The sequence below is a fragment of the Curcuma longa genome, chromosome 16, assembly GCF_044706935.1.
Source record: "Curcuma longa cultivar G26 ecotype Majalengka, Jawa Barat chromosome 16, ITB_CL_G26_1.1, whole genome shotgun sequence".
Classification (NCBI taxonomy): Eukaryota; Viridiplantae; Streptophyta; class Magnoliopsida; order Zingiberales; family Zingiberaceae; genus Curcuma; species Curcuma longa.
The window spans coordinates 11,242,286-11,256,957 of record NC_133876.1 but is presented as its reverse complement, the minus strand read 5'-3'; the positions used below and the strand labels follow the sequence as shown (position 1 = coordinate 11,256,957).

The window sequence follows — 14,672 nt, the reverse complement described above, 5'->3', positions numbered from 1 at the left end:
AGCGATGACGTCAAAACATTCTCTTTATTTCCTTGTTGTGACATGACAATCCTTACGGAGAATAACAAACATCAAAAGGTTCACCGGTAGTTGCCCTAGCAAAACCACTCTGATGTCTAAGTCATCATGGTGTTTCTATAGTAGAGTCAAAAGAAAAATACTAATACGAGAGGTTCAATTAGAGAGAGTGCACCTTCCTGCTCAAAGCATATACCTGACCTTTTGTAAGGTACCCCAGGAGATCATGGAAAGGTGGAGAAGAAAACATGTGAGAGTGGGAATCATGCCTCCATATCTATTTGTGTCCTGTTGAACCCGATTAAGACTGGACTAAGGGACTCAATCCTACCAACTCGTCAAGTTAGGAGATCAGACAAACTTGACGGTGCTTGGGAAGTCGGGAGGTCGACGACTCAACTAGTTGAGTCGGCTCGATAGGTCAGATTGCTCAAAAAGTCGGAAGATTGAACAAATTCGACAGTGCTCAGAAAGTCGGGAGATCGACGACTCAACTAGTTGAATCGATTCAATGGATCAGACTGCTCGAGAGTCGGCAACTCAACTAGTAATTGAGTCTGTTCAGTCGGTCAGACTTGACACACCACATAAAGTTTATGTTGATGTTGTCTTAAAGCATGCCACTCGAACTCTTTGTTGGCCGAGCTAACTGTTACATCACCTTTATAAAGATAAGGATGTCAATTCAGATGGGTCGGATAGATTCAGGATAGATTGAAATAAAAATATTATTAAAAAAAATTTCAATCTAAAATCTCTAAATCCGAATCCTGTATAACTTGCCTAACCCAAAAAATTTTTTTAATATTTTTTTTGATAATTTTTTATTTTTATCTTAATATTTTATTATTATCATACTAATATTATATAAAATATTTTAATTTTTAAAATAAAATTTAATTTAATTCATAAAAAAAATCTCTTTAAATTCTAAATCCAAATCAATCCGAATTGGACCTAAACTCTAATCCAAATTTAAATCAATTCAAAATTTTCAACTTGAACTTGATCCGAATTCAAAAAAATATCAATCCTAACTTAAATTTTTTTTCAAATTGAATAAAATCGGATCCGGGATTGGATCAATTTTTGACACGCTTATCAAAGAGGAGTAATTAACTTGACCAACTTCTTGCCATGCAACAACCAAATCTTGGTGAGCCAAAGTAGCCAGCCCTGGTGCATGCACATGAAACACTACTACATCAACTATTCCCACCCTATCTAAAATCCTACATAATCTTCATTAAATATATAAATTATAATCATAATACACGATCGAGATGTTCAGATCAATCTGGGGAAGCAACAAGTAGCTGCGAAAGCAGGAGATAAAGACCCCATTACACACAGTGGCCATGGTTCTTCCCCAAGTCCCTCTCCAATTAGCTTCTGCCCTTTCCACGACGCAATCCAAACTGATCATCTATCAATCTCACTATTAATTATCCACTGACAAATCGATCCCACTGTAAAAGTTGTGCACGTCGAAGCTACACGTCGACGTCGACGTCGACGTCGAGCTGCATGGATCATGCACCGTGGATGAATCCTGGCCGCTCGTTGCAGGTGCCCGTCTCTGTCTAAAATAAATCTTCTGAAAATCAACTTCGCGTCAAATCCAATTAAATACGCCGTGCCGCCGCACGCTCCCGCTCACGTGCCAGAAATCCGGCGCGATATCTATTCATTACGCGATGTTACCACTCGGAAGAAAACGTCAAATAACGGTCGGATCGTTATAAATGAACCCGATACGATGCGCAAGTGCAATCATGACGGAATCGGGATGGTGACGGGGGAGGCGGTATACTGTGCGTAGCAGCGTTACGCACACGTACGGCTGTAACAATAATAGACTACTGTGGCGGCGGGCGGCTGAGACCGGGGTCCAGAGGCGGTCCGGTTCGGTCCAGCTTCGGTTGACAGAGGCCGAAATGGAAAGGCGCATGCGGGCGTGCGACACGCGTCGTGCCGTCGCGTTGCGTGATGATGAGCGCGTCCCTTCGACGGTCAGGATCCTGACGTCACTCCTCTCCGGAATGCGTATGCAATCAACCGTACCAGTCCTTCCGTGCGACTAGCTTTATCATAACCCGAAGCTTAATCTCTGTTAATCACGATTAAGTCTCGTCTTTGAGACATTAATTCGAACAGATGGAGGATCTTCAGCAGTTCCCGTTGCAGAGCCTTGAAACCGAGGGAGAATCCCACCGTGATTCGATCCTCCGGAAGAGGTAAGGAAGATCTGCAGTCACCAGACGGCACTCGCCTCCGCCATTAAATTTGCTCGCGACCAGGATTCGATCTCCAGCAGCACACTCACAGAGGCACCCCACCTCTCTGCGACAATGAGGCAAATGAATGATTCCTTGCGGCAAAATCATTCATCATCGTCCTCTTCCCTCTAATTCCAGTAATCTTCACTCGCTAGGTTACTTGCCTACCTGCTTCATAGCTTCTGGCCTCTAGCATGAGAGTTAATGGCCGCAGAGGAGAGAGATTGCAAGTTCGTAGGCGTGTAGAGGTCGAACAGTTGGATGTGCGAGTTTCTAAGGGATGCTGATGGTCTACACGTGTGGACGACCATGGAGGTCATGATTACCTCGTGCTAAGGCCGAGGCACTCTTTCGCTCCCCTGTTTCTGGTGGAAAGTACGCAAGAGGGTGACATTGCAGTTACGTAGCACGGTAAAGAGGAAGCCACGCCTCTTCTTCTTCCCTTCCTCGGTGGCTTTGTTTTCCTTCATAAATATTAGATAGGAATAAAAAAAAGATAAAATGAGTTTCCTCGATCGAGTCGAGTGCTATATATACGCAGCTTGTTCGGCCTCTGATCCGTGGCACTTCGGAACTTCAGACAGGAGAAGCCATAGAGAATACTGACGAGAAGGGGCGGCGGCTGCAGCAGAAGAACAAGACTAGTTTTACGTGATCGATGGAGGCGGTGATGGAGGCGGAATCGAGGTTCAAGAGAGTGTGCGTGTTCTGCGGCAGCAGCCCCGGGAAGCGGAGCTCGTACCAGGACGCCGCCGTCGAGCTCGGCCAGGAACTGGTGACTCGATATCTATTCAATCAGTTCTCCATGCAAGTAGTTCCTTTCTTTGATGCGTTTTTCTCCGTTCAGGTAGCGAGGAAGGTGGATCTGGTGTACGGCGGAGGCAGTGTAGGCCTCATGGGGTTGGTCGCCGAGGCTGTTCATTCCGGTGGCGGCCATGTGATCGGGTCAGCAAGCAGACAACAGTGTTCTTCAATTCCCTTCGTTTTGAATCCTTAATCGCTTCCCTAAAATCCGTTCCTTTCTCGCCCAGGATCATTCCGCGGACCTTGATGCGCAAAGAGGTAGTCTCAAAATCGAATCTTGCTTCCATTCCTGCATTGTTTCAGTGTCTGTTTTTGTGGATAGTTGACCGGAGAGCAGAGGTTCGGGGAGGTGAGGTCGGTGGCGAGCATGCACCAGCGCAAGGCCGAAATGGCCCGCCACTCTGACGCCTTCATCGCACTCCCTGGTCGGCCATTTCCTTCCGTCCCATACTTCCTGTCATTAATTGACTTCTGCGCTCATCATCATCTTCTTCCTCCGTTCCAATCTCCAGGCGGCTACGGAACGCTCGAGGAGCTGCTCGAGACCATCTCCTTCGCTCAGCTCGGCATCCACCGCAAGCCCGTATTCTCTGTCTCCCCCATTTCCCTCCTTGAATCACTTCTCGTAAGCTTGATTACATGCTCAAAATTTAATCTTGATCGAAGGTTGGCTTGCTCAACGTCGACGGCTACTACGATGCCCTGCTCGCCTTCATCGACAAGGCCGTGGAGGACGGCTTCATCCAGCCTTTCCAGCGCCACCTCTTCGTTTCAGCTCCCAACGCCAAAGATCTCGTCCAAAAGCTCGAGGTGATGATCCATTAATTACCTCTTCGAAGATCCATAACCGCAGAGCTTTTCCCCCTCATGTCGCCCTCATTTTCCTGCTCCAGGAATTCGCCCCCGTCGACGACGCCGTAGTTTCCGAGCTCAGCTGGCAGCAGGAGCAAGTGGGACTCAACTCCACTCTCCAAGCTGAGATCGCCCGGTAGCAAGCGTACAATGTGTTCCGATACTCCGATCATGTTTTGTCCCGCCATGAATCCTCCTTGTTCCCCGCTTTTGCCATGGCAAATACAGTCAATTCGCATGTTCTTCTAGTACTTAACGCCTGTTACCGTATGTTTGATAAAATGCCGCTGTGGGATTGGCGACGCTGAGCTTGGTACGAAGCCATGGCTTCTGATTCATGTCCTGTCACTGTTTCCCACAATTCATCTACGCTTAAAACTGAATCCCTATGCACTGTAATTAACGAAGCTTGATCCCTGCGTGTTCGTTGTCGACCTCGTGGCTCTATAGGTTGTCACCTTGAGCTCGTTAATGGCGGAGCGGTAGTTCCCAGAAGTGGGGAGGCATGGACGGAGGTGGAAGATCTCTGCAGAAGCAGGGGAAGCGCCATCTGTTTCGGCTTATGTTCATTGGTTGAATAATGAATTTATTAATGAATTATATATTTAAATAATATTATAAATTTAAATAGGTAATTTTTTTTAGATATTCTAATAGATAAATGTAAAAGTATAATTTATTAATACACGATTTGTCATTGTATTTAAATTTTAAAAAATGTATAAAAGTAGATTAATTACTTTATAATTATATTTAAATGAAGGATTCTAAAATTTGGTCAATCTCATGAAGAAAAATAATAAAAATGTTAAGATGGATATGAAAAATATTAAATTGGATGTGAGAATAGTTCACTCTATTTAATAAGATATAGATGTAATTGTTAATATTATTATTCATTTTTTTAAAAAAATACTCATAAAGAAATTAAAGTTATTAATTACATTATTTAGAAGATGATATTTACGATGTTGGACATAGTTGAGTTGATTACAATGGAATATAATGGTAGAAGAGGATAAAAATTTAAATTTTAACGAAGTCGAGATAAATACCCTCTTTTGTAGTTAATGGCGGAGCCAATTTGGATGATTTATCCGAGCTGATTTCGAATTATGGATTACACTATCGTAATTCCTTCAATTTTTTCTTTTTTTTACCCATAAATCAAAAAAAAAATTCTTCTTTAATGTTGTCAGGTCCTCGGGCTATAGCTCTCTACAAGGTGGCTCCATCTTTGTCCGTAGTGACAAATTGCAGTTAATTTTATTCATTTAAAAAAAAAACACTCATAAAGAAACTAAAGTTATCAATTACCTCATTTAGAAGATGATATTTACGGTCCTGAACATAGTTGAGTTGATTACAACAGAGTAGAGTTACAGAAGAGCACAATAGTTCAAATCTTGACGAAATCTAGACAAAAATTCTCTTCTGTAGTGGTCAATTGTAATTTCTCGATTTAATTCTTCAAATATGGTCATAAGACTCATCATGTGAGGTCGCTAAGGTGGCGGATTTCATCTTTTACCGAAGAAGATGATATTTACAAATTAATTTTAAATATATAAAATTATAATTTAGAATATTAATATCGTTGTGAACATTATAATTTTATAAAAAAATTAATATTCTAAAATCTCTCTTTTTAACTAGATACTAGATATATTTAAACATTTGTATTAAAATAGTGGCTACTAACTAAATTTTATCGGGCCATTTTGATATTTTTAAACTTGTAAGGAAATATTTTAAAAATGTTTGGGAGCAGGGGGCAAATTGAAAGTTTCCCTGTGATATCAAGAGTACCTTCGGGCCGCCACGTCGGACCCACGCAGCTTCCTCCTATTCAAAGCGGTGTGGCGTTGGCACTTCGAGCTGCTCTGTTTCTGCCCTAAAGATCCAAATCGACGATCGATCCTGCGACCATGTAGGCTTCCGCCAGATCGTAGACGAAATTGGAAGGCTAACAGAAGTCTATAGGCGGATCGAAGGATCTCGGAGTTCGTAAGTTTCCTAAATCCGGTCCTTGTTTATTTCCCTTCGATTTTTCTTTTCGATCCTTCCATTTTCTTCGCAAGGTAATACTTTTAGTGTGATTGAAATCCTTTTGCTATCGCTTGCTATTTGATTTTTGTCAAAGTGGAAAATTCATCGACGTTCAGATTGCTGTTTCTAAACTAGGGGAAAAAGATATTTGTTTTTGTGGATAAGATCAAAGAAATGACTCAGCTTTGTCTTTATCGTTGTCTCTGTCTAAGCTAGGATCATCTGTTTTGGAAGCAATACAGATAGGAATATCACTATCCTAGGGTTTCAGCTGGCATGGTCATTGGGGATCTCTTGAAATGTGAATATTCAGTTTTATTTTTGCAATCTTTTTGCTTGAATTTCGAAGCTTTAGAATTGATTGTAGGACAATCGTTTAGGGTCATTTTTCATGGGGCGTGTTCTTCAAGCCTGCGTTTATGTCCTCTTTGTTGATTTCCATTTCATATTTTTACCAAGCAAGTTTTTGTAGGCGGCAGAATCCTGGTCCGTCTTTTTCACTGATTCTGTACTCTTGATTATTATAGTTGTTATATTCAATTGCTTGCGTTCCTATCGATTGCAGTTTGTGGTACCGAAGTGCAACAGCTCGTTGTGGTAATTTGTGGAGCTTATTTTTCTGTAGTTAATTAATTTCTGATTTTTGTCTTGCTGCTGATATCTTTTCTCTGTGTGTGTGTGTGTATTCCCCTCAGTTTAATCCTTCAGCAGTTCACCATCCTCGTCCACATTGCATATTATAACTCCAGCACAATATTTGCTTCGTTGGAGATACTTCCATCTTCTATTATATCAAAGTTTGTTTTTACGAAGCAAGCCTCTGGTTGAGTAGTCTGATCTTTTTAGGCTGTTTCTTTACACTGTGTTTGCTTGGTTATGGTTCAGGACATTTGAATGGTTGTGCTTATTTTATTTTATTTTTTCATGTTGTTCAAAGTTCAACCATAGTCTTAGATGGAGTTTAACCCTCTCACACTAGCATACATACCTTTGTAGTTTCTTCAGTCTTATCCTAATGCTTATCTATGTTTTGTTTTTAGCTTAATAAGGAGAATGGGTGTGGAAAAACAAAGGAAATTCCTCACAGTTGCACCTTTCAAGTGTGTTTGGTGCGAGGAGCTGAGGTTTAGGGAAGCAGGGCGTGGCTGCATAGCCTTTGAAGCATTTGCTCAAAATGATGTCACCTTGGTTTTCAGGGCACAAGCAGGGAGTCAACATTATCATTACAAAATGGACAATAATCCTAACTATACCATCATTTTGGGAAGCCATAGAAATCGAAGGTTAAAGATCGAAGCAAGTGGAAAGACTGTTGTTGATGTTGCTGGAGTAGGTTTGTGTTCCTCTTCAGCATTCCAGAGTTATTGGATCAGCATATATGATGGCTTGATTAGTATTGGCAAGGGGAAATATCCTTTTCAAAACCTTGTCTTTGAATGGCTTGATTCAGAACCTAAATTTAATGCTCAGTATATTGGTCTTAGTAGCTGGGATAAGCATGTGGGTTACAGAAATATTAGTATACTGCCCATGCAATCACATAACAATGCCATTTGGAGCCACATTGACTACAAAGTTTATGAAGGGGAGGATGATGAGTGCGATGTCACGGAGGAATTGAATCACAACTTAGAAAAGCATGGGCTGATTAACTTTCTGGAGAACTGGGATTTATCTGATTTAATGTTTGTTGTTGGTCCAGAAAGAAAGGTTGTTCCTGCACATAAGGTCATTCTATGTGCTACTGGAGTCTTCTCAGAATTAACTGATAAAAATGTTATAGAACTACCTTTAACATCATATCCTGTTCTGCATGCCTTTTTGGAGTTCATCTATGCTGGACAGACGCAGGTAAGTTTTACAGGATATTTAGGAAATATATTTTGTATTTTTTTCCCTTTTGATCACATGCTTTGTAGTTTTTAAAATTTTTTCCCCCAATTTGACCTAGATTTCAGAATGCGAACTTGGCGCTCTATGGGATTTAAGTGTCCAATTTAAAGTTACAGAATTAGACAAACAATGTGAAGAAATTATGAAGGGTTTTAAGATAAGCAATAAGAATTTGGATTCTGGCAGTACTGTGAAAATCACAAATCTGAGCTCCCACATTCAACAGTTCGGCACCTTTCCTCATGAAGTTCCTCTTGATGTGGGAAAGCTAAAGTATTTCCTTGATACTGGTGAGCATAGTGATGTAAACCTACATATTGAAGGCCATGGCCTTGTTGCTCAGTCACACAAACTCGTGCTTAGTCTATGGAGTTCGCCATTTGCAAAGGTATGTTTGTGCTTTTGACTATTCTTCACTGATAGTTACAACAATTATCCACAGTGAGGTAACCTATATTCATTCAGCCAATTGAGCGTTAACTTATTGATTGCATATTTATATAGCATTTGAACCAATCACTTCAATATAAATTTACTGTTTTTGTTGCAGATGTTCACTAATGGAATGGTTGAAACCAGTTCATCAGATATATATTTTAAGGATGTTTCTGCTGAAGCTTTCTTAGTCATGCTTCAGTTTATGTACACTGGGGTACTTGACATGGACATATTAGAGACAGGTCCCATTCTCATTCTACTGCTACTTCTTGCCGACCAATTTGGTGTTACTGTTCTTCAGCAAGAATGCTGCAAACGTGTCATAGAATGTCTTTCAGAGGTAGTTTATCCTATCTTTCTTATGTAGTTCTACATTTATTTTGTATATTTATTTTTTCCCTTCAAGTTAGTTTTCAAATGAAGGCAAAAAGAGAGCAGAATATGAAACAAGTTGGTGGTTTATTTGAAAATTAAAAGACAATGTGGTAGGTCTAATGTTTCAGACCAACGAAGTTCATTAATTCCCTTATTGTTTGGAAACTGGGAAATTGAAGATTATGTTTGACCAATAAATTTCACTTTGTGCTGATCTAGTGAAATTGTGCTTATGTCTTGTGCTCTTTTGGAACTAATTTACATATATGCAATCCTAGCAATGTCTAGAACTGGGTATATTGGACATGTCTTATGAATTAAGAACATGCTGTTCAGTCATCATGAAAAGTGAAATTTATGGATTTAGTAAAATTGTACCATGGGGTTTTCCTACTCTATTGTTAAGTTGGTAGTTCAGCAAGCATATTTGAGTCGAAGAGTAATGCTATAGTGATCATCCTTTTCAGCAGCATAAGCATCCTAGATTTACATCATGTACCTATTTGATTCATGTCACATAGCCCAAGGATCTGGTGGTGTGGGATATCACAGATGAGGTCAATTCTATTAGCTCACTGCAGAAAATGCAAGATCTTAATCATCTTGTATACATATTATTGTGCAGGGTCGGTGTCATACAACTGGAAATTTAATGGACAAGGCCTCAGAAGATTTTGGAGAAATTGCTAGATAATTGTTGAGACTAACCAATCAAAGTTTGTTGCAGGATATAGTTTGTACCATTCTGCAAGCAGTTTCATCAGTCCAATCATATAAACTGCTTGAAGAAACATGCAAGAGGAAATTTGCAATGCACTTTGACTACTGTGCAACTGCAAGCACTGATTTTGTCTTGTTTGATGAGGCAACCTTTAGGGATATTCTTCAGGTATGTTATGTTTCATTAGATTTACATGTGTTTTAAGTTGTTAACCTGTCGTCTTCTTTAGGTTACATTCCTTTTTAAGTTTTATATTGGATATCGCCATGGGTTCTCTATTATAACAGTCTCATTTCTCAATGGTTAAGCAATACTTTGTCAACACAATCTTCCAAGTGATTATCCTGATCATGAACATCATGCCTTTCTATCTACTAATGTAAAGCATCTGGCCATTCTAGTAATATCAACTTCTCCATCGTTTTGATCCCTAGTGCAATTTATAATGAATCACATTTTGACCTAAACTTTGCTTATGATTAGAGTTAGCCAAATCATTGTTTATATTGTTAAACTAAGAATATCTAGAGCATCTGGCGGATAGTTTCCTGAAACAATCTGAGCGCTGTGAATTTGAACACCATTGGATGCTCCCAATTGTATTGTAAGTTATGGGATATATCTTCAGTTGTTGTATATCTTACATCGAATCAGTTGCATTGTTCTGACAGTGGTTAAAAGGGATTCAATGTAGTGCAACTGAATAGTTAGTCATGGTAAAAAATGATTTGGTTTTTTAATACCTAGGAATTCTTTACTTGGAGAGAAATCATAGAAAGGGATCCCTCTTCAAAGTTTTGGTTATGCTGACATATGAGCTCCTTATCATTTTTTTTGTGATGCTCTTTTCAGCATGCCGATATGACTGTAACTTCAGAAGACAAGGTTTTGGATGCTATATTACTTTGGTGCATGCAAGCCTGTGAAGTATGTGGCTGGGCTACAGTCGATGAACTAATGAGTTCTTCCACACCTGAACAAATTTTTGGAGACAGGCTTCATTCACTTGAGTCTCTGCTACCATTTGTGCGTTTCCGATTGATGTCATCGCTTTTACTTGAGAAGGTATGCTCCAAGTCTTCGAGAATAAATTCGAATGGTTGCTTCTTGTGAGCTATGGGGCTATTTAATTTCAACAGTACACTATAATGTTCGCAGCTGGCAGATAGCAGTCTTAGCAAGCACATTCCTGTATTTCATCAGCTGGTGAGTTATTCATGCAAGTCTACCGGAATTTATTCCATGGTTTTAATTTTTGAAGAAATTTAATGTCTTTATGATTCAAAAGGTGAACGAAGCGATCACAGGAGTGAAGTTACCAGAACTCAGTAACAAGTGAGTTATCTCATCTAGACCTTGTACTTGGAAGTGCAACTCCTCTAGCAATTAAATTTATGTGGTTTTTGTATCAGTGTGAGATTTCAGCACAGACGATCAAGTTACAAAGAGCTTCAATTCATATGTGATGGTGACCGAAACGGTGTAATATATTTTACCGGGACGTCATACGGGAAGCACCCGTGGGTAAATCCTGTTTTAGCTAAGGTATGATACACTACACATATCCCTGTTATATGTGTATGTTGCCTCGACTCACTTCTTTATTTAATGTCCCAGAAAGTTACTGTAACAGCCAGCAGCCCTCCTTCTAGGTACACAGACCCAAAGGCATTGGTATCACGGGCGTATCAGGTAACTCATAGGCACACATAACGCAATCCCTTCAAAGTTGGATCTGCTGTAACTAAGTTGTATATTGGTATTCGATAGGCCACCTCGTTTGCTGGACCTCGGATCGAAGGCGGTCAAAGTTCCTCATGGTGGATGGTAGATATTGGTGAAAATCATCAGGTATTTTTCATAACTCTGAAAGTATTCTTCTGTTCTAAGTTAATACCGATCTTTTGTAGTCTTGATGTTTTTATATTTTGAACTTGTGTTACATGTGTCGAAACATATATAGAGGTATTACTTGGTTCTATTGAGTAGAGAAACTTAATGCCATAATCTCTGTGACGACAAATGCAAACTGTTTAGTGTCGATACTGAGATAGTTTGGAGGTGGAAGGTGGATAATAACTAAACAGAGAGCCTATGCTATCATGAAACCCTTTTAAACATTTTTACGCGCATCACTTCTGCTATTGACTCACTTGCATACTCAGTATTTTATCCACACGAATCATCGGCTTTTTTTGTATGTTTTATGCCCAGCCTATTTTCACCTATCCTATGTGCATTATTCCATTATATCTTCTTATATTTTGCCTACTACTAACTTATTTAGGAATAATGCACATAGGATAGGCGAAGATAGGGCATATAACATACAAAAAAGTCAACGATTCCTGCAGATAAAATACTGCATACGCAAGTGAGTCAATAGCATAAATGAATTGCGTCCGGAGAGTATACGATGTCAGTAGGTGCCCCATCACCTACCTTATGCGTATGTCAAGTCTACTATTTACGATTAACTTCTCAAGTCAAGGGTGTCTACAATAGTCAACAGAGTCGTCACCGGTGTCAGCAATAGCAGATGTTAGGGCCGTATAATGCGTAGTGTCAACGTAATTTAGTGGCATTACAACCACTACCCCCCAAACATCGAAGCCTTTGCTTTATATAGCGACTTCCTGTTCAGTATTCCATTATTGGTTGTGGTCACAAACCTCTAACGTAATCCTTAGCGTTATGTCACTAGAACAACTAGAACAACTCGTCTACTATTGGCGATGAAAACAATCTCTACATCTCGTCTTCTTTCCCCTAAAGGTGGGAGTGCATTTAGGCGTAAAGTGTTTTCTTTCTTCGGATCGGGTTCTTCTTTCCCCTAAAGGTGGGAGTGCATATTTGGCATGCTCGATTGATGCATCTTGCATTCGTTAGTTCGAAACACCCACCGATGTCGCCATCTTTTCTATGCTTCGACTTGTTTCTTACCGGTCTTGAATGTCGATTATCGTTCGGCTCATTGTCTCCCTGCTCTGCCTTCACAGCTGATGTGCAATTATTACAGTGTGAGGCAAGATGGCTCCTCAACGTACATGAGATCCTGGTCTTTTCAGGTAACACTTACTCATACCTTTCTTCTTCGATAATTGCTTCGTTAGGGTAAATGCGAAGGCGAAATCACTGACTGACTAATGTTTCAACAGGGATCCATGGATGGTGAAAACTGGAGTAATCTAAGAATTCACGACGACGAACAAACGATTTGCCGATCTGGCCAGTTTGCATCATGGCCGATAACTGGTTCTATGGCACTGCTCCCATTTAGGTTCTTTCGAGTCATTTTAAGGGGCCCTTCATCAGGTGATGCAAACGTTTGGAACCTCTGCATCTGCTTCATCGAGTTGTATGGCTATTTCATCTGAAGAGAGCAGATTTCAATCGTCATGTCGATCTGAATTGTGTATGAAGGGGACAGAAGAATAATCTAAGTTTCTCTGTTTGAACAATACTAGCTAAGCAAGCCAATCTATGACGGAATAGGTTAATTTATCAGAAATTCATCAGATAAGATGGAATGGACTGACTTATCAATTTGACAAATTGAAAAATCTTTAATCCAATTTTGATGAATTATAAATGAAGTGGATCAATTTATGAATCTATTAAAAAATTAAAAATTTTAAATTAAGATTATAATTTAAATGAGTCAAATTGAAAATTTTAAATTTAAATTACATTTAGATATATCTAAATAGATCAAGTTTATTAATTCAATTTTTTATTATAATTTTAAATTTTAAAAAATATATTTTTAATTTGTGGATCAATTGAAGTTTGATTTATTTGAATTCATTGATAAAATTTTAATCTAATTTATTTTAATTATTTAACGGGATAAATTAATCCGATGAATTTACGATTTTAATATTAGCATTATTTGTGCATAACATTGGTATGTAAATAGTTGGGCATTTTTTTCTAAAATTTTAAAATATTTTAGACATATTTATTAAGGATATACTTCTTTTTCAAAATGTCTTTTTATTTAAACATACTGTATATAATTCTTACAAATCTTAAAAATAGTGTAGGAAAAAAAACAAATAGGAGTTATTTTAATTAGAAATTTTGAAATCCAAATTAGAGAATTAATGCATGGAAAAAGGCATGGTAACTATTGCCTCAGTATCTAATTATCTCAACAAATAAGTTAATATGTAGTTAAGTTCGATAGTTAACTAACTCAATGCGTAAGTTGTTTTAAGAGGTAAGGGGAAGATGGATTTTCAAGTTTCAAGGAAGCTTTGCAAAAGTATGCTTTCATAAACCTTGAAAAACAAAAATCTAATTTAAAAGTAATTTTGAATATAAAAAAAGCTATAAGTAACCAAAAATTTTATATAAATTTAAAATTCTATATAATTATTATAATATATTTATTAATTAACCCTAAGTAATCCTTTGTAATTGGCGGTCTTAGTGACGTGTTGTGATGTTCTGAATTCACTGTTTTTGCAATGCCATTAGAACCCTCAATTTAGATTGAACGTCAATCCCATCAAATAATTTAAATAAATTAAATAAAATTTTATCAATTTATTTTAAAACAAATCCAATGAAACCAATCTACACGGTTTGTGAGTTCAAATGGATCGGCTTGTGACATGCTCGGATTGATTTGGAGTTGAAAAGAATTTTTTTTCAATATTTAAAATTAAAATAGAAAATTTAATGAGCTTACTGATCTGTCTAATTTACAATTTAAATTTAAATTTAAATTTTTAAATTTTTTAAATTTTTTTATTTTTTTTAATGAACTCATTGGCTGACCTATCAAACATGCAATCTATCCTAATCTATCTTGGATTAGACTGTATTAGAGATTTATCAACTCACTAATATGAGGGAATTTTTAATGAATCAATCCATCAGACAACTCTATATGCAATTAAATACCAAACTCAGTTTATTTTTCATAAGATATTAATAAATACTGTTTTCTAGATTTTATTTAGTGTCATATAAAATTATGTTCATAAACAAAAAATTCTGTTGGTCAAAGAAAAATAAAAACATTTTAAACAAAAATGACTACTTTAAAAAGATTAGAAGTTACTTTCTTCGAAGCCTTTTTTTCCTTAGTCAATAAAAATGGTCTTCCCTCTCTAACCTCCACACTCATTCGCTTTCATCCGAGTCCTCCAGGAGAAAAATTCCTCCCACCTCTTAACCACTTGACAGTCGATTATAAATTGATCCTGTAATTTACCTCCCTTCATATAACCTAT

The 14,672-nt window shown here is 38.2% G+C and overlaps 2 protein-coding genes across 6 annotated transcripts; both read left to right on the top strand.

Moving 5' to 3' along the window:
* The first annotated feature begins 2,341 nt into the window (after positions 1–2,341).
* On the top strand, positions 2,342–4,572 carry LOC141847267 (cytokinin riboside 5'-monophosphate phosphoribohydrolase LOG1-like). 3 transcript variants are annotated; one of them, XM_074735265.1, is made up of 7 exons: positions 2,342–3,072; positions 3,145–3,242; positions 3,329–3,359; positions 3,424–3,526; positions 3,614–3,684; positions 3,768–3,911; positions 3,995–4,572. In XM_074735265.1, exons 1-7 carry the CDS (start codon positions 2,956–2,958, stop codon positions 4,091–4,093), a joined length of 663 nt encoding a protein of 220 aa, XP_074591366.1. In that variant the 5' UTR covers positions 2,342–2,955; the 3' UTR covers positions 4,094–4,572. The 3 variants fall into 3 exon arrangements, with proteins under 3 accessions (XP_074591366.1, XP_074591365.1, XP_074591364.1); XM_074735264.1 differs by having other exon boundaries at positions 3,614–3,911; positions 3,995–4,564; XM_074735263.1 differs by having other exon boundaries at positions 3,424–3,684; positions 3,995–4,564.
* A 1,228-nt stretch (positions 4,573–5,800) lies between these two features.
* Positions 5,801–12,890, top strand: LOC141847629 (BTB/POZ domain-containing protein At2g30600). Of its 3 annotated transcripts, none has more exons than XM_074735682.1 (13): positions 5,801–5,960; positions 7,043–7,853; positions 7,954–8,283; positions 8,446–8,673; positions 9,436–9,597; positions 10,282–10,494; positions 10,588–10,635; positions 10,718–10,764; positions 10,842–10,974; positions 11,047–11,121; positions 11,200–11,280; positions 12,429–12,497; positions 12,588–12,890. In XM_074735682.1, exons 2-13 carry the CDS (start codon positions 7,056–7,058, stop codon positions 12,804–12,806), a joined length of 2,403 nt encoding a protein of 800 aa, XP_074591783.1. In that variant the 5' UTR covers positions 5,801–5,960; positions 7,043–7,055; the 3' UTR covers positions 12,807–12,890. The 3 variants fall into 3 exon arrangements, with proteins under 3 accessions (XP_074591783.1, XP_074591782.1, XP_074591781.1); XM_074735681.1 differs by lacking the exon at positions 5,801–5,960 and adding an exon at positions 6,286–6,303; XM_074735680.1 differs by lacking the exon at positions 5,801–5,960 and adding an exon at positions 6,348–6,488.
* The last annotated feature ends 1,782 nt before the right edge of the window (positions 12,891–14,672 follow it).